General features: G+C 36.3%; 3 protein-coding genes across 8 annotated transcripts in view; 1 reads left to right on the plus strand and 2 right to left on the minus strand.

Annotated features, from left to right (window-relative positions):
* Positions 1-5,047, minus strand: part of LOC129578658 (tubby-related protein 4) — a 17,897-nt gene extending 12,850 nt beyond the window's left edge. Inside the window, exons 1-2 of the mRNA XM_055467535.1 lie at positions 4,105-5,047; positions 1,199-1,560 (exon numbers count right to left, since the gene is read on the minus strand). Of these exons, the coding sequence (XP_055323510.1) occupies positions 1,199-1,294 (96 nt within the window). The 5' untranslated portion in view covers positions 1,295-1,560; positions 4,105-5,047. The remainder of the gene's footprint in view (positions 1-1,198; positions 1,561-4,104) is intronic.
* Positions 5,048-5,582: 535 nt separating this feature from the next.
* On the minus strand, positions 5,583-12,884 carry LOC129578659 (pyrokinin-1 receptor-like). Of its 2 annotated transcripts, none has more exons than XM_055467537.1 (7): positions 10,915-12,884; positions 9,631-10,162; positions 9,193-9,358; positions 8,608-8,740; positions 8,012-8,210; positions 6,893-7,107; positions 5,583-6,482 (listed from the first exon to the last, which is right to left on the minus strand). In XM_055467537.1, exons 2-7 carry the CDS (start codon positions 10,031-10,033, stop codon positions 5,904-5,906), a joined length of 1,695 nt encoding a protein of 564 aa, XP_055323512.1. In that variant the 5' UTR covers positions 10,034-10,162; positions 10,915-12,884; the 3' UTR covers positions 5,583-5,903. The 2 variants fall into 2 exon arrangements, with proteins under 2 accessions (XP_055323512.1, XP_055323511.1); XM_055467536.1 differs by having other exon boundaries at positions 10,905-12,877.
* Positions 12,885-16,561: 3,677 nt separating this feature from the next.
* LOC129578663 (mitochondrial dicarboxylate carrier-like) lies at positions 16,562-22,203 on the plus strand. 5 transcript variants are annotated; one of them, XM_055467547.1, is made up of 4 exons: positions 16,562-17,106; positions 19,256-19,617; positions 21,032-21,110; positions 21,205-22,203. In XM_055467547.1, exons 2-4 carry the CDS (start codon positions 19,281-19,283, stop codon positions 21,680-21,682), a joined length of 894 nt encoding a protein of 297 aa, XP_055323522.1. In that variant the 5' UTR covers positions 16,562-17,106; positions 19,256-19,280; the 3' UTR covers positions 21,683-22,203. The 5 variants fall into 5 exon arrangements, with proteins under 5 accessions (XP_055323522.1, XP_055323519.1, XP_055323517.1 ...); XM_055467544.1 differs by lacking the exon at positions 16,562-17,106 and adding an exon at positions 18,364-19,121; XM_055467542.1 differs by lacking the exon at positions 16,562-17,106 and adding an exon at positions 18,364-18,695.
* The last annotated feature ends 499 nt before the right edge of the window (positions 22,204-22,702 follow it).

The following is a 22,702-nucleotide window of genomic DNA, read 5'->3' on the forward strand; positions in this document are numbered from 1 at the left end:
TCTCTCTCAGTCTCTTTCGCTCTCTCTCTCTCTCTCTCTCTCTCTCTCTCTCTCTCTCTCTCGGTCTCTTTCGCTCTCTCTCTCGGTCTCTCTGTCTCTCTCCTTGCCAATTTTCCTAAATAAAGTTGCAACAATCTGCAAACAACACGCTCGCATTCTAACTTCCGGAAGACAAGAAGACCAGCGAGATAGAATGAAACTTTTGAAGCTTTACGCGCCCGATAAGTAGACATGAATATGCGATCGATATACGAGCATTAAATAATTCATACGTCTGGCGGTTACATGATATTAGCGGCTAAATTTATATATTCCATTGAAAAAGGTCGGCCGATATCGCTTCTTTTTTTTGGACGGTTGAATTGTCATAGGCCCCTAAAACGTGGAAAATAAAAATTGAATTGGAAATGGATGAGCAAATAAATATAAGCTCGGATGGATAATATCCAGTTGGAAACAGTGTGGTAAATTTACATTTTTATCCCACGCGCGAGTTCTCTTTGATAGCCGTTGGCCAGCGAAATTGCAATAGCAACAACAGCCGCATTAACATAAGCACGAATAAATTGCTTCGTTTCGATCTGTATAAATAAATCGTCTTGGCAATTATATTGGTTTTTGTTTGTACAACTTTCTTTCGATTTCGATTATTTTGGCGCCCACTCGCCAACGTGGCACGTGTACGACTTTTCTGCCTTTTTCATTTCGTTTAATTTACAATCGATTGAGAAGAAATTTTTTGTGCTAACATAATTATTTGGATCGGTCTACATTCAATTGGTTCCATTTGATAGCTAAATAATAATTTAACGACGCCAATACCAGTTTCCAAAAAATCTTTGATATTTATTTCTGCCTGAATTCGAAATGATTTCACGTGTCTTTTGCTTTGCTTCGGTTGCAATGAGACAGATTCTGTCGAAGAGTTGGTTGTAGAAAGCGACTTGTCCACAAATCATGTCAATAGCAATATTTTCGATTTCATCGCAGTTGTTTGTGTCAAATGTCACATCGCAAATGGAAGAATGCCAGCCAATGCATTGAAAATGAATGCCAACGTCAATCAAATTCGACTTTTTTTTCTTCCCAGAACCAATCCGGCTGTCTCCGGTTTTATCACACAAACACGAAACGTGTACACGTACGTGTTTAACAGAAGAAAATGGAGAAAAATAGTAGAAGAAACATATGTACTTACCTCCGGTAAATGCTCCGGAACTTTGCCCATCCAACTTAGTGAAACTATTGAGCAATCACATTTTGCATTCGTACTTTTTTCAAAGTGTAAATGCATTTTTACTACCTAAACTATTTGGTAAAAAATAAGACTATGTGCCGTGATAACTGTGAGCAAATGTGCTGTTCGCTCGTTCGCTCTCTCGTTCACTTGCTCCAACTGTACGAGTGCAACGTTGGGTTCTTAAATCACAATTTATCAGCTGCTATCGAGTAATTTCGCTAGAAGTTTTCCATCGCTTTTGTCATTTGCATTTTGTATTGTTTTGTTCTGCTGGATCGACGTTCTAGGGAAATCTTCTGTCAACCACACACGAATAATATCTGAAATGGAATGGAATGAAATTAATTATCAAATCAACTAATATTTCGTTGGAAAATTAATCGAACCAATTTACACTTTATCACAACGGAATTACTTTGCGATATCGGCTTACATCTAAGCTAATCGCACAACAACAACAGCAACGACGACATCAACGAAAACAATGGCAAGGGAACGAAAGCTAAAAACAATTTATGGCATTGGCATACTTTGATCTTGATGTCGAACACTGCAACCAGTTTCGAAATGAAACAGCCAATTTCAGTTGGAATTAGACTGACTGCGTTGTCATCGTTGTCGTTGTTATGTCGGAATTTTGCTCATCAGGAGGCAGATAAAAAGTCGATCTCATTAATTTGCCATGCAATGTGTTGATGTCTGTGTGCGAGCGTTTGTATGTCGTATTTTTGCCGATGAACCACCGCGTCGTCTCTATTTGCACTGAATGCACACAAATTTGTTAATTTATTGTCAATAATAATTGTTGAAGTTGTAATTGGTGCGCACGACGCGCACAAACTAACTGAAGGTCCAGTCATAGATAATAATCTAATATAAGACCGCATCATTAGTTCGAATTAAACGGGCGAAAATTATTCGAAATGTTTGTGTACGTGCCGGAGTGGTGTAGCATTCGTACGTTCGCTCGCCCAATCATATACACACCGAGCATACATACTAAAATAGTGTATAGTGTGACATTGTGTAAACAAATATAAGCCCAAAGCGACACACTAGAACAACGCACTAACACGGCCACTAATTGTCGTGCTCGTAATTCAATCCATGTGTCGCTTGTTTTGGTTTCCTTTTTTTTTATATTTGTTGCACAACAAAGCGCATAAAAATATTGATAGAAACAGAGAGACAAAAAAACACGCACACTCACGCATCGAAATAGTATTGAGAAGAAGAAGAAGAAGAAGAAAAACATGAAATGCGCGCAAATAGTGAATAGAGTCGACAGAGGCAATGAAGTACTCTATTTGCTTCTTCATCGACATATCTATTCGGTTGTTTTTCCCTGTTGTTTGGCTGGTGGAAAAATGAAACCTTCAAGATGATATGAGCATATTTGAAATATGAATGTAATATGATACAATTTGACGTGTTGCCTTGAATTCAAAACCTAGCAGCAGCAGTAGCAGCACCCAAAAGGTGGAAAAAGAATATATGCGAAAAATCCTTTTAGTACAAATCACATCACCACATATTTATGTATGCGCTCACTGCTGCTTGGTTGTGGGAAGTATTTATGCTTTGATAAATACATTCGCTTCGTTGCAAATCCGCAATCTGTTGGACTTTCATTGGCTTAGTCTATGCTAACGAATGCTATTAGCGTTAATATGTTGGGAGGAAGGAATGTGGAATTAACGATTTCCACCGCTCGTTTATTTCGCCTTCTTTTCTGTGTTTTTTGTTCGCTGTGTTTCTTTAAAATTAAAAGAAAAATGAAGGTATCAACAACTTTTTACTTGACAGCATAATAGAAAACGGTAACCGACCGAATCGAATGATTCAATAGGCGGCTGCAAATAGCATTTGCCATATTGCAGTTGTAATTCAGTTTTCATTAAAAGTAAGCTTCCAACATTCGAAAACCCATGGACTTTCGTTGTTTTTTTTCTTCTTTCTGTTGGCCTGGCAGTGTCTCAGAATAAATAAGCTTGATTCCAACTTTGGGCGAAAATGAAAGACGATGAAAATGCCACTTCGAATTCGGCCATTGCTTTCAAACAGGTGTGCAAATCTTAAATGCCGCTATTCTTTTTCGTCGGTTTTTATTCATTTCTTTCGTGCAGCTTTACATCTTATGAATTAAGTACGAGCGGTGCCGAGCTGATGTTGGTGCTTCCGTTTTTTTCTCCCTCCGAATAAGCCAATGAATTTCGAATGAATGCCGACATTTAAATAGTCTAATCAAAGAAATGTACGGATCTCAATGAAAATGGCAAACGAGAAATACATAAGGTATATGTATATGTAGGTGTTTTTTTTCTTCTTAGATTTACGCTCTTTTAAACAAGGTGAATTTATGTGGAAATGCGCTTCACCTCTGCAGCTCCATTATACTCGACCTGGTGTGTATCTCTCTCATTTCCACACTCTCTGTCCCTGTCTCAGTCTATTTTTCTAACATTTACTCGCCAATTTTCGCAATGCCATATTTTCCATAGCTCGGTCAGTCCACATAAGATCATGTTCAAGTTGAGATGAAATCGGTGGGTTTTTCACGTGAAAAATGGCTTTAAAACTGGGCTGCATTGAGATCTTTAAAATACAATCCTATCTCGACATTGACATAGGCTTTCCTCCTGATACGGCTACATATGTACAAATAGCTTAGCACCATACAGCAGCAGCAGCAACATCAACAACAATAACAGTAATAACAATGGTTGAGAAATGTATGCGCGCAACGAATGAAAAAAAAAAACAATGATAAGCTCCACAAAGTAATCCCATTGCAAAAATGAAAATGAAAATGAAAATGCATGTGTGTAAATGATATCGCATTGTTATGATGAATTCATACGTACCTTTCATTCATTGCAGTGTATCATTGTTCTCGGGCTATTTACTCCGCTGAGAATTCCTTTATGCTTATCTGCTCTTGTGTGAATGTAATTCTGGTCGATGGCATAACCAACAACAGCAACAACAACAAAAAATGAAACAACAACAATAACGACAAGAAGGAAATACACACACACACACTAATGGTCTTTGGTGTGAAGTGAAAAACAATTTCATCAACAACTGAGATACACACTGAATGATGAATAAAACTGAAATTCTTTTTTTAGTTTTTTCCTTTCTTTACTATTTCTTTCTGATTTTTTTTTCTGAAGATTTACATGTCATCAAACAAGCGATTCGTTCTCTCTTTGCCGTCGTCGTCGTCGTCGTCGTCGTCACTCGTTCCGTTTGTATTGCGTAAAATTCGTCAAACTATTTCGAAAATATCTAGATTTGCGTTTTTTGTTCTACACACACACACTTTAAATTCCCACTATATATTCCGATGTATCCGAACTATTCTGCTGTTTTTGTGTTTCTTTCATAGTTTTTTTCTTCTTTCTTTAACTACAGTAATCTAATTGGTAAAAATAATTCACACTACGAACAAAAATTTTATGGAAAATATTAAAAACACAAAGTTCACAAGGGTGTGTGTATGAAATTTGGTGGAACGAAGAACCGTACGAACAAAAAAATTAAGCGAGATTCGAAGAAATAACTCAATATTTACACGCACTTTCTATCTCGCATGCACCACGATAAGAGATTCGCGTATGCGATGGTGAAGATGTGTCGTCGAACAAACGTCAAATTAAAAACTGAAAGAAGAAAGAATTCAGTCGGTGCACAGCCGTTCCCTATTCGCTTTATCGATTATCTAAATGTGGAAATAGAGACGAGGGTTGAAAATTTCATTTTCAGTTTCGGCATTTATTTTCTTTTTTTTTTGCTTCGCTTTGCTGTGTGCCATCCGGAAAAAGGGAGAGAAACACACATTGGTGGTGTGGCTGACCACGCATGTGCAGCTCCGTATGCCGTGTGGCATTGTGAATATCCAAACTTCATCCCCTATATAGAACGTCAATGACGAATGGCACCAGAGACTCAATCACATACACACCAAGGGAGTGAGGGAGAGAGAGAGAGTGAGATTGTTTCGAGATAAAGCACATCGTAACTGTGTTTTTCATTCTCGTTGATTTTATGTTTACGATATGAAAATGTTGCAAACGAATGCTGATTTTGATTTAGTTTACTCACATTTCCTCAAATGACGAATTTTAGCGTTTTAATTATGGAATTCAACGTTATTATGCTCGAACTTTTTTCATCTGGCTGAGAAGCTTTGAAAAAGTCAACGCCACCTAGTGAATACTCGGTGGAACCATGGAAATGTTGATTCAAAGCAAATACGTTGAATTAAATGAGGTTTGTATACGGTTGCACTTTGTATTGAGAACGGAACCTTCCGAACAAATTAATGATGCATGCTATCTTGATGAGCACGATGCAATTGAAGTGAATCAAACAGTATATTTATTTACAGTTGAATAATAACTAATGGCTACGACAAGAGTTTATGCACAGAGAGAATTGAATGTAAGCATTAAATTTATCCTTAAGTGCTATATGTATATATAATATATCAATACCTAATATCATGGGGACATGAACAAGTACACTCTTAATACGAACAATAGTATTTTTTTTTCCATTTGATTATGATTTAAAATATGAATAGAGTCGAATCGTGGAGGGGGAGCTAGTAAACGACAACCAAGACAAAGTCATCGCTACTTTTGTTGTTTGTTTGGTTCTACTTGGTGTCATGGTGGATTTCATTGTTGATCTGTCTCATGTACTTGGCCAATTCAGTGGTGTCAAGTTCATCGTCGTATTCTTGCAGGCTTGAATTACTTATCGTCGTACAGATACTATTCGAACTGGTAATTTTCGGGATACATTTCTGTTTTCGGCCATGGCCGGTTATCACTGTATTTGGTTCGTTGGTTTGATGAATTGAATCGGATTTTTGTTGATTTTTCTTCAGCGGTTTTCGGCTTAAATTGAATTTTGCATTTGCATTGAGATCGTTAATTTCTTTTTTTAGTTGATTAGCTTTGCCAGCTTTTCGCATTGCATTCGCCATACGAGCCATCGGCGATAGATCGTTGGGTCGTTCCGCGTATGCTGAATCTGTGGTATCATTATCATTTCGTTGGCCAGCAATATCCGTTCGTGTCACTTCACTTATGTACGGATTACTGATGCGTTGATTATGCGCCGCTGCCATGCTCAATTTCAACGAACCAATTCCATTGTAACGTGAGAGCATCGAATAAGTGTGATCCGGTCTATAGTCTGTTCCAAATCCACAATGCTTCATTATGGTTATCTAGTTAAAATGAATTAACACGCACACAAATTAATAAATGACCAACAACTGCTTCAGTTTATGGTGTCGCATCAACTAAAACCTTCTGACTTGCAAATTACCAATGAAACAATCATTTGTGCTGTAAACCGAACACTTATGAGTCTATAATGAATGGCCCGCCGAAATGTGCCATATAAAATTAAATGCACATAAATGAGGCGAGAGAAGTCGCTCGCATTTCACACTGTTCTGAATGCGGACGACGTTGATGAAAGTGTGTATCAGCATGATTTTAAAGCGTTCGCACGACCGAGCACAATATGTTCACGGTGGAACAACGACATCATTTCGTCAAAGTTGAAGCGAAGCAATCACATAAACCAAATACGCTTGCGATATAAATATAATTGACATTTTAATTTTATTACCTTAAATGCGTTTCGAAATTTATGACTCATTATACTGTATAATAATGGATTGATGCAAGTTGACATGAAATATAGTACCCCCGAGACGTACGTAAGTACAGTGTAAATGTTGCGAAAGAGTTCACTGGTTGGACGCGAACTCTTCCCATAAACGGCCATCAAACGCTGCGAATGAAACGGTGCCCAGCACAAGAAGAATGCAACGGCGACAGCAACTAGAAATAGACGGCAAACAATGAATAAAACAAAGAAGAAAACGATATACAGTTAAAAAAAAGGGAAAGAAGAAGGGTTGGGCACGCGATTTCCGATAAAAGCCAATTATTCAAAGGAAATGGCATTTTGAAGGAGGCATTTATGTTCATCAATGAGCTTTCAATTTGCTTCAATTCATTCTATGGGCCAATAAAATGTGACATCAATGTCAAAGGGTTATGTACGCTGCCTGACTGATCGTACAATTTCAATTTTCAGCTACAGCATACGTGCATCCAGGCGGATACAAACAAACAAAAATAGCCAATTTTAATCCACCTTATGACTAAACAACAAAGTATTCTCCATTCCGGCTATACATAAATAAATAATAATAATGATATTCACTGTCAAATGTGCGACAATATCATTGTCTGGCCAATTTGAACATTTGATCATTTGTTTTCGGACTGAAGTTTGTTTTTCCCAATTAAAGGCGGATATTTAGTATTTTTCGAGGAGAAAAAAAATCAAAGTCGTAAAAGCATCAAAATGTGAAGCACACATAAAATTGGTCACGAAACAGCGAAAAAAGACCGAAAAAAAACTGAAAAAACATTCGGAACATTCAAAACAAATCAAATAACATTTCCAACAAGAACACATAAAATGTTTGATAAAACGCGATTCGCTTGCATGACAACATCCAAACTGAAAAAAAGACATACACCTCAACCACGGACTGCGCTTCACCTCCGATAGAATGTTTATCTCTGTTTCGCTTTGCATGCGTTTACTGTTTCTCTTGCTCATTTCGTTTTCTGTCATTGAATTTCAGAAAAATTTCAAAGACAACAAACACACCAGAGCCAGAAAAAGAAGAAGAAGAAACAAAATCACTGCGAATGTTGATTCGAAACTTACTTAACATACGAATGATACGTGTTTGACCGGAAATACTTCGGTTGATCTCGCAACTGTCACGTGTGATGCCCTGCAATGTCTTGCTGTTCCTCAATTTAATTCCGATTAAAACATACAAGACGCAAATTAATGTCATCGGTCCGACGAAGAACATAAACGATGATATTTCAAATGCGTGCTCGACCAATATGTTCTGGACCTGAAAAATCGAGCAAGAGTGATAGATAGAGAAAAAAAAATAAAATCGTATACTTTTTTGATATGGAAAAATCATATCAGTTATAATAAAGTAAGCGCCAAAGCCTACGCTAAAATTGTGGATGAGAACGGGACATATTGAATAGTTTGGTTGAAATGGTAATTGATATCGGCAATAAAAGGCAATAAGGAAGATCACACCGCAGCATCAAACTGTGCGCTTGTGCCAGTCGCGTCGAATAAAACGATGGTGCGCGGCGTGACCATTCCATATCTCTGTTTCTCATCAAAGAGTTTCTTTATTTTTATATCTGTCGCTTTTCGTAATTTTCAACCAAGAACAGGCGAACACAAAAAAAGAACACATCAACAAAAATATGGAATAAAAATCCACTTACTGTGCACGAATGTCCTCCATTTATTGAAACCACGCCAAATTGGATGGCTTGCGGAATGGCAAAGCAAAAAGCAACTATCCATACTCCCATAATGAACTTAACAGCACGTGATAATTTTGACATGGTATGTTGTCTATAAAATGGATGGAAAACATGCCGTTATGAATATATTGTGATATCTAGCATCAGCATACTTTTTCGCTAGCTTATAGCATTTGTGTGTGCGTGTGTGTTTTATTTCACTTCGCTCTCTCTCTCTCTCTCTCTCTCTCTCTCGCTCTCTCGTAATTTAATTTATTGGCGTCGATTAATTCTCGCTCATCGCGTATCAGCGGAATCGAAAACTTGATTTTTATTTGTTTCTTGTCCTCAACTATTCCGTCCGGTTATCTCCGTCTAAACGGTGGAACGTGAGAGAGTGACAAAGATACATGCATAGATTGGAGCCATAAGTATAAATGCTTGGCTTGAGCCAAAAAATTCATTAAAATAACATTTTGCGCACGATCACAAATCGACACTAGAGATGAAGTGGAAATTAAAACAGACAGAAAAAAAAACAAAATAAAATAACGACGAACAAACCTGAATGGATGACAAATAGCTATGTAGCGCTCTATGGTGAATGAAGCAATTGTCAAAACGGTAGCATTTGTCGATGTCTCCGATAATAGTCCTTGCAAAATGCAAATGGTGTGCGTGAATCGATAGTTATGAGGGAACCATATATTATACGTGTCTTGAGGCATTCCTACAATAAATGTCAATTACAAATATTAATAACAATAAAAGGATCGCTCCAGCGATCGTTGCTACTTTTTTAAGTCATTCCAATCGCGAAGAGATGTGGTAGAATGATAATGGCATCAAGATGAAAAATATGCGTTGCGAGAACTAGATTGTTTGTGTTTGTGTATGTTTTTATTTATCGAATTCTTCAAAATTGCGCTCTTAATGATCTGCTCTTAGCAACACCCAGGGGGAATCCGGGAATTATTTTTTTCGTTGGTTTGATTCACTCACCTGATAATAAAAGTATCAAGTCTGATATGGCCAAATTAAATAAATAATAGTTGGTCGCCGTGTGCATGGATTTATTGCGATAAATTACTGCGCATGTGATCACATTTCCCAATAGTCCAGCAACGAATATGAATGAATAGCACATAGTAACGAGTATGAGTACAGCCAACGGTTCTGGTTCAAAGCGTATCACATTGTTTGCGTCTAACGGTGTGGTGGCATTTCCAAAACCACCACCGTCCAGGATCAGGTCACTCGAATTCAATTCGCTGATCATGTTGCCAATTGGATAGCTGTCGTTTGTTGTACCATTTAAATATAATTCTTTCCATTTGTGTAGCGTTTGCACATTAAGTGTTTCATTTAGCTGATCGAAAAGATGATTGATTCGATTGAATAACATTTGTTTTCGATTTTTTTGGTTCAACGAAAATCTTGTGGAAAATCAATTGATCGGCGATCAATTTTACTTATTCTTCGTGTATTTTTATGTGACTATTGATCACGTTCTTCCTATATCACGTCGCTTGATCTGAAAATTGCAAACACAAATCAAATCAGAATATTTTCACAGTACATTCGGATAGACATAAGAGAACGAAAAACTACAACATCAACGTGATTTTTACGAGGTTTCCGTGTCGGTTTTTTTTATAGGTCGAAAATATTTCACGTGTAAGTGCGTGTAAGAGATAGGAGCGAAGTGCCGGTATTTCACATTATAAATAGTTTGATTTGAAATGTAAACACCGTCAACAGTACCACGCAAATAAAATTGAATTGAATTTGGCTTTACACCTCATGTTTTATTTACGAATCAGGCACATAACATTTTTTGTTGTTCGACTTGGAAAATAAACATGAACAGTGGCAATGACTGTAGGTTTTTTTTTGTGTTCAACCAAAATGATCCACCAGTTTTCGTTCACTTTTTCGATACATTTATTTAATTTATTTTTCATGTATTGGCCCAAAGTCACCAGTGTATTCCCCTATCGATGGATTGGTGTATTCTCGGTTAATTATTTGAGGTCTGGTTGTGCATTCTAAAACACGTCTGGAATGGTTAAAAGGAGGTCATTCTTGCACTCACTTCACCAAATTTCATTGGAATACACTGGCTCACTCATTATTGGGCGGTGTCATCGACACAGAAATAAATTTTTAAAAGTTTCCAAAATTAAAAGAAAAAAAAATCTTGGCCCAATGCAAGGATGCAGATAACCCGATCAATTTTGCAACACAAGAAAAAATTAAATTTTTATTGTGATTACTTTTGCTAACCTTCAACACACAACAGACTTCCAACAATTGCCGCGGTGGGGAAAGTTCTTTTGGTTCTTATCGCGCAAATTTTCGAACGAAGTTTTTTGTTTGTTGATTTTCGTTTGTTATTTTTATTTTGATATTCCGTTGGGTATTCGGTATGAATTTTTCTACGCACTTCAGATTCCGATTGATCTGTGATGTTCTTCTGTTTTTTTTTTCTTTTAAGACGTTGGAAAACTTGTAAACTGTATAAACATCTAATGTATAATCATACTCGAACTTGCATATATTTATATCGCTCACTTTCACTATTTGCAACTGAAACACAGGCCAGAGAGAATGAAACTCGAATACCACAAAATGTTTGTTTGTTAACAATGTCAAAAGTTAGAATTACAAGTGTTCTTGTGCCACACATTTAGAATAAGTGCGATTGTTGTACAGCATTTCAACTTTGTTCATCGCTTTTAGTGCTTCCTTGATTACACATCTCTTAATTTTTGTCTGTACTATGCTGTTTCGTTTATTTTTATTTTCTCTCTCTATCTCTTTCTATCTATTTCTATCTCTTTCTTTCGCTCTGTCTTTTGTTACTTTATTTTTATTTTTCTCTTCGTTTTGTGCGTTTGTGCGCTGCGCTGCGATTGTGTGTTGTTTGCAGCAATGTCTTCAGTGTTTAATTTTTCTGTTTTTGTGATAAAACATAAATAGGCAAGACACATCACATCACATCACACATGCTGCTTAACCCGAAAACTTTGAGACTGCGAACACACAAAATTTAAATCATATTCCATTAAAACAAAAATCCGTGTGTATTACAATAACCTGATAAACATGTTTTTTTCGTCTTGTTCTGGTTTTAACTTTTATAAGATCATATATATATATATATTGGCGAATATTAAACCGAACCGACAAACAGAGAGAAAAAATCCGTCATGTATAGTGTTTTTTTTCTCTTCTTTTGTATATTATTATTGAGATATTGATAGTGGCACTTTGGATTAAATCTTTGACTCGATGAAATTTCGACCGTTTATCTAAAACGGTTGGCGCACACTCTCATGTGTCACGACCACGACCACGACCACGACCACGACAACGATGGCGACAAATTAACACACCAAAAAACAAAAGCCACCAATATGCGGGAGATGATAACACGCATATCGACAGGACCTGTTATTATGAGACACAACAATGACACCAGAAGAAGCAATAAAAAAAAATAAAAAAAAAATAAATAAATAAACGAAACACCGAACGAGAAAAACTTTTTAACCCTATTCCTGTAACTTAATACTGTGTATTACACATTGTTTTATGGGTTCTGGAGAGAAAGAGAGAGAGAGAGAGAGAGAGAGAGAGTCTCATTGACTCATCCAGTATTTTATCAAAATGTTCAAAACTTGTTTGTTTATTTTCCACTTGGCTTGGTGATGGTCACTGGCTGAGATCAGTCCCAGCATTCGCGTATTTTTTTTCTCTCTCTTCATTCGCACGGGCCAAACAACAAATTATTCCTTAAATTATTCTATTTCACAATAATTAGTACAAAATGTTTCCGTTACACCATGACCAATGTTAAACGTTTGATCACCCATGTAAACCGGAAAAAGAAGCAATTTATTATTATTTATTTATTTGGCGCCAAACCAAATGAATCCGCGGTATTTTTTTATCGCTTCTATTTTCAAATCAAAATGTTGCACGCGCGCTACATTATGGGGCCGTTCACGAAAATTGCGCCCAATCGAAACCGTCAACGAATTCGAAATGGAAGTGATTGTTGATGAAGTGCAAAGATACGTGCCCTTCAATCGACGGCAACGACAACGATGACGACGACAACAAAATCGCTAGCGATGTTAAATGCCGTTTTGATAAAAAAAAAGTACTCCTCTGCAGCACGCATAACGTGGTGCTAACACACCGTTGACAGTGATACACACTGTGTGTTCAACTTGACTTTAATATACGTCGTATTGGTTTTTGATATGGTAGCCAACGGCAGCTACGATTCGTTGAATTAATATTCAGCTATACATTTTGTTACACTACGAACAAATCAAATGGGGCGTCCGTCTTGCCGTACTGCGCTTCGCCAGAAACAGTGTGTCACAAAATACGCGGATACAGACACACGAATGACAAACCGATAGCAGACGGATTTTGTGCCACAAATTTTGATCTTTTTCACATGTTTTCGTTTCTTCTTTTTTTCATCAATTTGAGTTTAATTGAGCGGCAGAATCGGAACGATAATAATCGATTTGTGAACTCACTTCCATTATCGAAATGCGCGTGAAAGATCTCGCAGAGAGATTGAGAGAGAGCGAGAGAGGGGGAAGTGAACGACAAAAAACGGCCCACGAGTAAACAAAACAACAATAAATGTTTGCCGATAAAAAGAAATAAAGACCAATGATTTCCAATGGATCCAAGAAATTCCATCAGCAAAGTAGCCAAATGTAAATGAACAGAATGGAAATAAAATGTTGAGGAATTCTAACCGCAATAAAAGAAACCCACCGATAACTGTTCTGCTACTTTTCTTGTGAACCTATTGCAAAATCGTCTAAAAAACACATTGACTCATTCAAATGACATTTGGTTCAAAAATTCGTAAACAATTTACCCGTTGACAAAATGTTGCGTTTTCTTCAATCACATAAACACACACACACATATATACACTCGCTCTACTGATCGAACTATATATGACTATATGATTATGATAAAAATCGTGTTATGCTTCAAGGATCACAAGATTAGAGGAACTGGTGATGAGTAAATGTGGCTATTTTTGGAAATATCCTCAATCATTCGTTTTAATGGTCGATGATAGCAAGTCACTGACATCAATTACCGGGGCCACGATAAATTGTTTTATTTTTGCCCAAAGTCACCAAATAAATTCCAAAAATGTGACATCTCTTTAACTCGTAATAATTACACAGCAATTCTATCTCGTTGTCAGCTCTTTGCTTTTCTCTGTTGATTGGCCAACTAGGCTGGGTCTGGGTATGTTACATCTGGCACGTTCTCACTTTCCGTAAATGCCACTGGTGTGGACACAACTCAGTTCAAAAGTAGACAGCAACGAAACCGAAATGTTATTTTTATGAATTCCTTTTCGAGTAATGGCTTGCTGCTTGCCCATAACTTACAAGATTTCCAATTCTTTTTATGCGCGCCACAATATAAACGACAAGATAATAAAAAAAAAAACAGAACCGAGTTATCGTTAATCTATTTCGTTACTGTCGCCCATCATCGTGTCAATACGTGCTTTGCTGTTGCTGCTACTGATTTGTGTGCTGGTCGAGTTCATTATAATATGCATGGAATATATATCACCGGAGTCCAAAAATGAAATGGATCAAGATGTCACTAAATATGTAAAATTGCCAAAAAAAGAAAATCTCGTTCAACTTTATCTACGATCTCATTTTAAATTCGTAAAGAAAAAATGTAAACATAAAATAGTTGCGCGGTTCTACACTGCATAGAAACGACGATATTCAATGAGCCGTCAGTTGTAACTGTTCCGCAAAAAATACCGGGAGTCTTAAGCCGTTGTTACGTTACAACGATAAGCTCATCGGAATATCATATACACATTCCGTGAATTTATTTCGACTATGAGATAGCCAAAGACGTGTGTCGACCATGAAAATTAAGCCAACGCATCGGTGAAAGAAAATTGATACATAATTGAGTCAGTCGTTTGGTATTTGGTATTTAAGTAGTCCATGTATTACTCTCAGCCAGCTGAGTTTTCATCGTCGCCATATATCCTTAGCACTGACTCACAGCGACTGGTTTTTTTTTGAGTGTATATCTCTTACCACTGTGCAGAATCAACTCATCCGCATAAATAACTACGGGATAGCGCCTATTTTATGGGAAAATCAGTTCCAACAGAAGCTCATATTTTTAATGGCCAATTATTAAATGAAATTTGAAGGCACATCGTCAGCAAAAATATACACGCACACTCACTCATATACGCACAAAAGACCGAATTCATTGCGCTGTGATTTTATAGCGACGCCGAAAAAATGCCGTATATTATCGAAATGATCGGATGACATCGCAAATCATCAAAATTATTTAATTACAATATATGAATGTTGCTTTCAAAAGGCCAAGAAGTTTACGATGATGGTGATTTTAAATTTTATTCATTCTGTTTGTTATTTATACGAAACACTTCAATAATCGGTTCGGACAAAGAAAAAATACAATTTACATGCCAACAGATAAGTTGGCAAAAAACGTGATATTGAAACTGTGAGATGGCCAAACCACGCGAACGTGATGCCTTTTAACAAAGTAATGGGTTAAAGTAATGGGATCAACCAAGTCGTTGGTCTCCATTTTATTATCGAATGCTTTATCAATCGATGCTAGAAATTGCAAATTTCTTTCCACATTTTGTGTAAAACAGGAACAAAAAACGCGTCACCACACTTAAGTTCAATGTGTCAAAAAGTAAAACGGTATCTCAGATGCTGATTACAATATTCATCACGTGTGGACGGGTACTATAGTCGGAGCACGACGAAACCCAACCGCTTCACACACTTTTATAGTGTTCTTTTTATTATTTCGGTTCTTTGTTTTATTTTTGTTATGTTCCATAATAATACAAGTGCGCCTTATTCGCGGGACGAGTCAACGAGAGTTGAAAGGGCGGGAGAGAGATGGCATGGGTTTGACAACAGTTTAATTGTAATGACAATGGAAATGCGTGCGCATTTTTTAATGTTGTTTTAATAACATTTTAATTTTAATCGTCTTCTTCTTTTTCTTCTTCTTCTTCTTCTTCTTCAGTGTGCAATTTATTTTTATCTGAATGACGCAGTTTTATTGAGCAAAATGAAGAGTCTTTCGTGGAAGCACACGTGAAACAGATAAAGAAATTGAAACCCGTGTGTTGTGCAAGTGGTTTACTCTGTTAACCAGATTCAAATTGTATTTTGACAGTCAAAAATCGTTGAATCGGACTGAAACCGCTGCCAAAAACAACAAAATGTGATCCGCTCTGGCTTCACTTGAGGCTGACGCGATTCCGTAATGGTTTTATTTTCATTCATAAAACAACAACCAACATTACATTTGCTCGGCCTGTATTTCGATCAAACGGATTTCGGTAACCACAAACTGCCGCCGCGTTTAAGGTGGTCAAATAAATCTAATGATGTTTCAGGTTTGCTGTGAAACGAAATTAGTCAATAAAAATATGTTTCTACGGAAGCTATAAATGGGCTTTGCCTCATAAAAAAAAAACAAACAATTTTATTTTTAAATATGTTTCATGCAATGCAAATGATACGATAATCATAACTATTTAGAGTGTAGTTATTTTTACCCGAAATTGGGTGAGTTCAGATCAATTAGCATTGCTGTATTTACATTCAAAAACATTTTCAGACTGTATCATATCACAAGAGTGTAATTTATTGGTTAGCATCAATTAGAAGTGGTGATCGACAACAAGTGCGTATCGTAGCGCTCCATACATCGCTGCCTTTTTACATTCAATACCCATGCATTGAATATACGCGCTATCATTCGCTTAGTTTGTCTGTCTTTTTTCTCTCCTTCTGCTGCTGCCTGCCGTATGTATCGTTTTCGCTTTGCTCTGCTCTGTATACCGATGTGGAATTGAGTCATGAACAAGTGTGTTTGTATCACTTGTGTGCTTTGCCAAATGTGGAGCAAGAATTATCAGTATGTGTCTATTATATAATTGTAATAATAATATGATTGAATTATGGGTTGGCAAGAGGTAGGCAACATTCGATGCGATCAGTCAATCAGTACGCGCGCGCGTTCAGTGTCAATGAGACTCAGTAGCCACCCGTTCTGGTTGTGTGACATGTGATTTTCATTATGAACATAATCTGACGGTGCACTAAATGCTGCGTGCACACTTTATGTGAAGAACGAAAGACCAGAAAAAAAGGAGTGAGCGCGCGCGCCCGCCCGTAAAGGTTAAAAAGATAGTGGCACACGATTTGCGATTGATTACATTCATTATTTAATCGGACGTCGGACCGTTTGCCAAGAAGTGCGTGTTTTAATTTTCGGCTTCAGTTGATGGAAGACTTGTCTTTGACGACGGTCATCAAATAAAATCGCAGAGCAACGATCACCGATAGCAGCTATCGGACATTAGCATTTTTAAACAGTCAAGTAAGTCATCATCATTTAAATATTCAAAAGGCAAAGCATCGCTTGAAAATTTGCAAGAAATTCCGTTTATGCAAATGTGACGCGCCTCAATGGGCTTGAAGTCTGCAAATTTATCTAAATCTATGTTGAAGAATTTTAAGTGAAATAAAGCGAGCGGTGTCGCATAGAGAACGCAGAGAAAAAGACCAAAGTACAAACAAAAACCGCAGTTGATTTATGGAAAACGAGTATTGAATGCACGGTGCGTCATCGTTTGAAAGGACAAATCGTTGACATCAATGAGTGCAGTTACCGTTCAATGTGTGCTACGATAACATGTTTTCCATGAATTTATCGAAAGCACGACGATAAAAGAAGAAAATAAGACGCAGCAGAATTAAATTCAAACTAAAACTTCAATTCAAATGATCATGACGAGCGAATCTCATGCAAATGTGTTTGTCATGCAAACATGATGAAATTGAGTCGCTTGTCTTGTTGAATAAGTTAACGACCAAAATAATTATTTCATATTTCATCACAGAAAAATTCCATTTGCTATTCATCATACTATACACAATCAAATGGCAAGAATACACAGCGCAAACAAAAAGAGTTGAAACAAAAAAATAAAACATTTCGAGAGATCTAAATTTAAGCATATACGTCTGTATCAAATGTCTTGGGCATTTTGGTTATATTTAAGTACAGTGTTTCATTAAATTAACGTTAAAACGGAAAATCATTATGATATGAGCAAAAAAAAAGAACAGATATAAGATATTTGTGTGAGCGCGAGCGCTTATATTCACTATTTTGGAACCGACGACGGCAATGAATATTCAATGAAAAACCAAGGCATGCAACACAGCGCCACTGTCATGTATTCCCGAAACGTATACATGTGTTGATTTAGTATTTAGCTGTCAGTGTCAACGGCACACGCACACACCAAAAGAGAAGAGGAAAAAAAAAAACAAACACAAATGGGAGGAAAAGTCAAAATCAGCTGTAGTCTCCCTACTTTGATTCAATCACAAAACGTGCGATTTTATCGCAAATTTTGCGTTTTTTCATGTTGAAATGATATGCTCGTTTCAAAAACGATAATTCCCTTGAAATTTATCGATATAAAATGACGTTGTTTGCAGTGAAATGTAAAAAAATCAAAGTCAAGTTGATGTCCTCCCTGGTGCTCTACATATGCACATACACATAGAGACATTGCCGTGGTTTTATCAGCGTTTTGCGTATACACAGAATAATTTCTTTTGTCATTTTTTTTATTCATCAATGAACACACGTGCAAATATCATTGCTTTCAAAACATGAATCTCACCAGCAACCTGTTTTCTTTCTCCATTTCAAATCGGTCATTTCTTTCTAAACCCATAATTTTTTCTCATCGAAACCACTTCAATACAGATTCAAATTAATTGTTGGCAATTGTAATTAGTACAATTTTGTGATTAAATCAATTCCATCTGACGGCGACTACGACGACGGCTCCACATTTATTTCATTCAATCCGATGCAGATAGTGTTCATAGTGTAGAATCGTTCGAGGAGAGTTCGATTGGAGAAAGTGGAAAAGACTGAGTAGTAATAAGGTCACACACAACAAGAAAAAAAAAACTATTTTTGATATAGTGATAAAAAGTTTTTGGTTGGTTTCAGTGAAAATCGATTTTTCAAAGGTCAATCTCAAAAACAGACCGATAGAAAGCAAAAAAAAAAATGCGAAAAGATAGCAACAGAATGATATTGTAATAACGGAAGCTCGTTACGAAATATCAGACGTCTGTTTGCAATTTTACTGCCATTTATTTTGCAGTCAGTGTTGGTTTTTCTTTTCCATTCATCTGATCTGAACTGAGTGCGGCACAATTAAAACATATTTGCATTTATCACGCCACACAAAACAAATGTTTATGAAACATAAATATTTCAAAGTGAAAAGTATTTTAACACACGTTTAACGTTTGCATTTTAGTTGTTTTATCTTCCACCGAGAATTCTCACTCTCTTTTTGTGCGGTGTGTTTTGTTCGACTTTAAATTTAGTTCATACGTGCTGTTGAATGGCATAAATTTTAAAACGGAAATTTTTCTTCTGATTCATTTGTAATTTAGCTTGTTTTTTTCTCTTCTTCTTTAAAATTATATTGCAGGTGATAAACGACTACTAGATCCAACATGTCTTCGAATCAATTCGACAAACAGAACAAAGTATCGCGATGGTATTTTGGAGGCTTAGCAAGCAGTGGTGCGGCGTGTTTCACGCATCCATTGGATTTGTTAAAAGTTACGCTACAAACACAGCAAGAAGCTAAGATGACGATATTCCAATTGACGGGTAAAATCGTTCGAGAACGTGGAATTTTTGCTCTCTACAACGGACTATCCGCATCGTTATTGCGACAAGTTACCTACTCAACGACACGTTTTGGTCTATATGAAATGGGAAAACAGGAGTACGGCAATAGTTTCATGGGAAAAGTGATGTTGGCCGGAATTTCAGGTGCTGCTGGAGGTAAATATCGTCCAACTGTTGCCAAATAGCGTCGGCATAATTTTCTTTTCTGAAATAATAATTTTCGTTTCCTTTAGACGATTCAGTTGCTTTGATTTCATTATTATATAATTCATAGCCGGACAGATGAATCACTATAACAAATACACATACAATCAAACCGATGAGAAATGGCTCGAAACTTATCTCGTTTAGCGACAAATACCGCAATTCTATTCCGTAACATCGGTCTTTCTATCATGCGTAATAGGGTTGGTACCATTCGTTTCAGTGAACATGCATCTTCCATCCTTTTGAAACAAAAAAAAAACGAAATTCGAACGAAAACAAAAAAACTTATTGAATTCGTCCTTGTTTTAATCTAATTTTTGAACACGCATGACGTTCATATGGAGCTCGGTGTTTTACTTGCGCTTATCAACATCGACTTAATTCTGAGTACAATCGCGTGATTTGCGAAGAATGCAAATGAAAAGTGGCTAAAAAATTGTTTTTTCTTTAAAGCCCATGTCAAGTACCGAGCACTATATATTCGATCTGAAATGGAAATGTACTTTGTACCGTAGAACATGTATTCATATTATAACGTCTCTGTCGATAATAGTCTCATCACGAGAAATTACTAATGCCCATACTTATAAAGTAATTTGGATAATTAAACGAAATAAAATATGAATCAATTTCGAGTTAGCCTGATTTTGATCGTTGTCAACCATCAATCGCACGACAACGAACTCTTTTGATTCCGAGAAAATTAATACGCTCTCCCTCAATGTTGAATCGTTTTAATAAATACCAAACAAGCCACTGTGTTTTCTCTTCCTCTATTCTGTTGCTTTTTTGTTGCTTCCAAGTTATGAGTTACATGTCGATACGTCAATCTCTTTCGACTTTGCATGCTTTCGAATTTCAAAATTTAAACGGAATTCCGAATTTTGCTAGATACAATAATTAAATATGTGCTATTTATATGATTTGTTTTTGTGTGTGTGTTCATTTACATTATACCTAATACTCCTACATTTCAATAGTATAATATTCGACTTGAAATAATAGTTCGTAATGCAAAAAAAAAAAATACAAACCGTTCAGATATTCTTTTTCCTCTTTCCTCTTTTCCTTTTTACGACTTTGTGTTTGATACCTTAATTTTTATCCAAATTTAAATAAAATATTTCCATTCCCCCGAAGAAAAAAAATTGAACGAATAAAGAAAAGCAACAACGACTATTTTCGGCATTCCAAAAATGATACTGATTTTTTAGTGATTAACGGCATTTGCTGCTGCTTATTTTTTTCTTTCTCCGTTATTTCCAATTGTGCATTGAACATTTTTTGTTTCGTCTGTCTGTTTTTCCCCAAAAATTTAAATAATTATACATGATTTTTTTTTGTCGTTGGAATATTTTAATAGGTTTCGTTGGGACACCAGGTGATATGATAAATGTTCGTATGCAAAACGATGTCAAACTAGCACCGGAACAAAGAAGAAAGTATGTTCAATTGAATTGGTTATTTTCACTTGAAAATGGATATTTATTCATGGATTTCTATTTTTATTTTTAAATCACTCACACACACACACAGTTATAAAAATGCCATAGACGGTTTGCTGCGTGTGAATCGTGAGGAGGGATTCCGGCGCCTGTTTTCAGGCGCAACAACCGCAACGGGCCGAGGTTTAATGATGAATATCGGACAAATTGCCTTCTATGATCAAGTAAAGACAATACTTTTGACAACGGGTTACTTTAAGGATGATCCACGGTTACATTTCCTATCGTCGCTGGCAGCTGGTGGTATTGCAACCGCACTAACACAACCATTGGATGTGATCAAGACACGCAGTATGAATGCAAAGCCTGGTGAATTTAACGGTTTGCTCGGCATTATTGCGCACACCGCTAAACTCGGACCGATGGGCTTCTTCAAGGGTTTCGTACCAGCATTTGTGCGCCTTGCTCCGCACACAGTTTTACTATTTATTATATTGGAACAATTGCGGTTAAATTTCGGTACCTATCCATCCATTCCAAATGTAACCACTCAAAAACTTCAAGCATGATCAATACAATATGACGGTGATGAATGAAACGCTGAACAATAATATTTTTTAAATGATGATAATGATAAACAAAGGGATAAAATAATGATGAAGATATGATAATAATAAAAATAACTTTTTTTTGCTCCTCGGTGCTTGTGTGTACATAATATATCTGTGTAAATATGTGTTTTTAAACGAACATTTTAAATTGTTCACAATTGTTAAATGTAATAATGCTCTTTTTCTTTTGATTTGAGGAAGATATTGAGCTTGATTGTTGAGAATGTTTGCAGTTACTCGTTTACTTTATAATTTTTGTTGTTGTATGAAAGTTATATCTATTTACTCTTATATGTATTCAAGATTGAAAAAAGAAAAGAAAAGAAATAAGCTAAACAAAGATTTTCTTTGTTGTATTACAATAAAAATACTTGATGTATTTATTTTAAAGCCTAATGAAAGATAGAAAAAAAAACACCGCAGAAACAGAATTCAAATATGAAACTAAATAAAGAAGAATGAATTTAACGAAAATGGAAGTCGACTATGTAGTTTATTGTTCTTCCTGCAGCGATTTATTATTAGTGATTTCAGCATTTTGTTTCTAAGTCACATTGTTCGCCGCTGTTGCTGCTGCTAATGAAACCGACTAAATTTTTTTTAAATATTCTACGTTTTCGTAACATTTCCCCATTCGATTGAAATAAAAGTTCGTTTGCACAACATGGCTTTGGCGCACAAGTGCATTGTGTTCACCAAAAATATGTTTTTGGATTTCGCCTAAACGGCTCAAATGCCCATATTCGGCAAATTGATTAACAAAATCATGCAATTTATGTTCCTTTGTTGTGTTCGCTTTGCTAATCGGTTCGGATAAAGTTTTTTAATTCAAATTTATGCCCATTTTTTCTCCTTCGTTCGGCGTGTGCTATTTGAATCGTCGGTGGTTTTTTGTTCCGAAAAAGAGCGCCGTCTACAATAAATGGAGAAAAACTATAAAACCGGTTTGGAGTATGCGCGAAGTTTTTTTCTTCTTTC

The sequence above is a fragment of the Sitodiplosis mosellana genome, unplaced genomic scaffold (assembly GCF_009176505.1).
Source record: "Sitodiplosis mosellana isolate CC-2019 unplaced genomic scaffold, AAFC_SMos_1.0 Smas_scaffold_6226, whole genome shotgun sequence".
Lineage (NCBI taxonomy): Eukaryota > Metazoa > Arthropoda > Insecta > Diptera > Cecidomyiidae > Sitodiplosis > Sitodiplosis mosellana.

Coding starts and splice junctions, on each gene's coding strand:
- LOC129578659 (XM_055467537.1), bottom strand. CDS start 10,033: ATGTTATTCAATCGAATCAATCATCTTTTCGATCAGCTAAATGAAACA. Junction 9,359..9,630: donor CTTGATACTTTTATTATCAG/GTGAGTGAATCA, acceptor CATTTATTGTAG/GAATGCCTCAAGACACGTAT. Junction 6,483..6,892: donor AATTTCGAAACGCATTTAAG/GTAATAAAATTA, acceptor CATTTTAACTAG/ATAACCATAATGAAGCATTG.
- LOC129578663 (XM_055467547.1), top strand. CDS start 19,281: ATGTCTTCGAATCAATTCGACAAACAGAACAAAGTATCGCGATGGTAT. Junction 19,618..21,031: donor AATTTCAGGTGCTGCTGGAG/GTAAATATCGTC, acceptor ATATTTTAATAG/GTTTCGTTGGGACACCAGGT. Junction 21,111..21,204: donor GCACCGGAACAAAGAAGAAA/GTATGTTCAATT, acceptor ACACACACACAG/TTATAAAAATGCCATAGACG.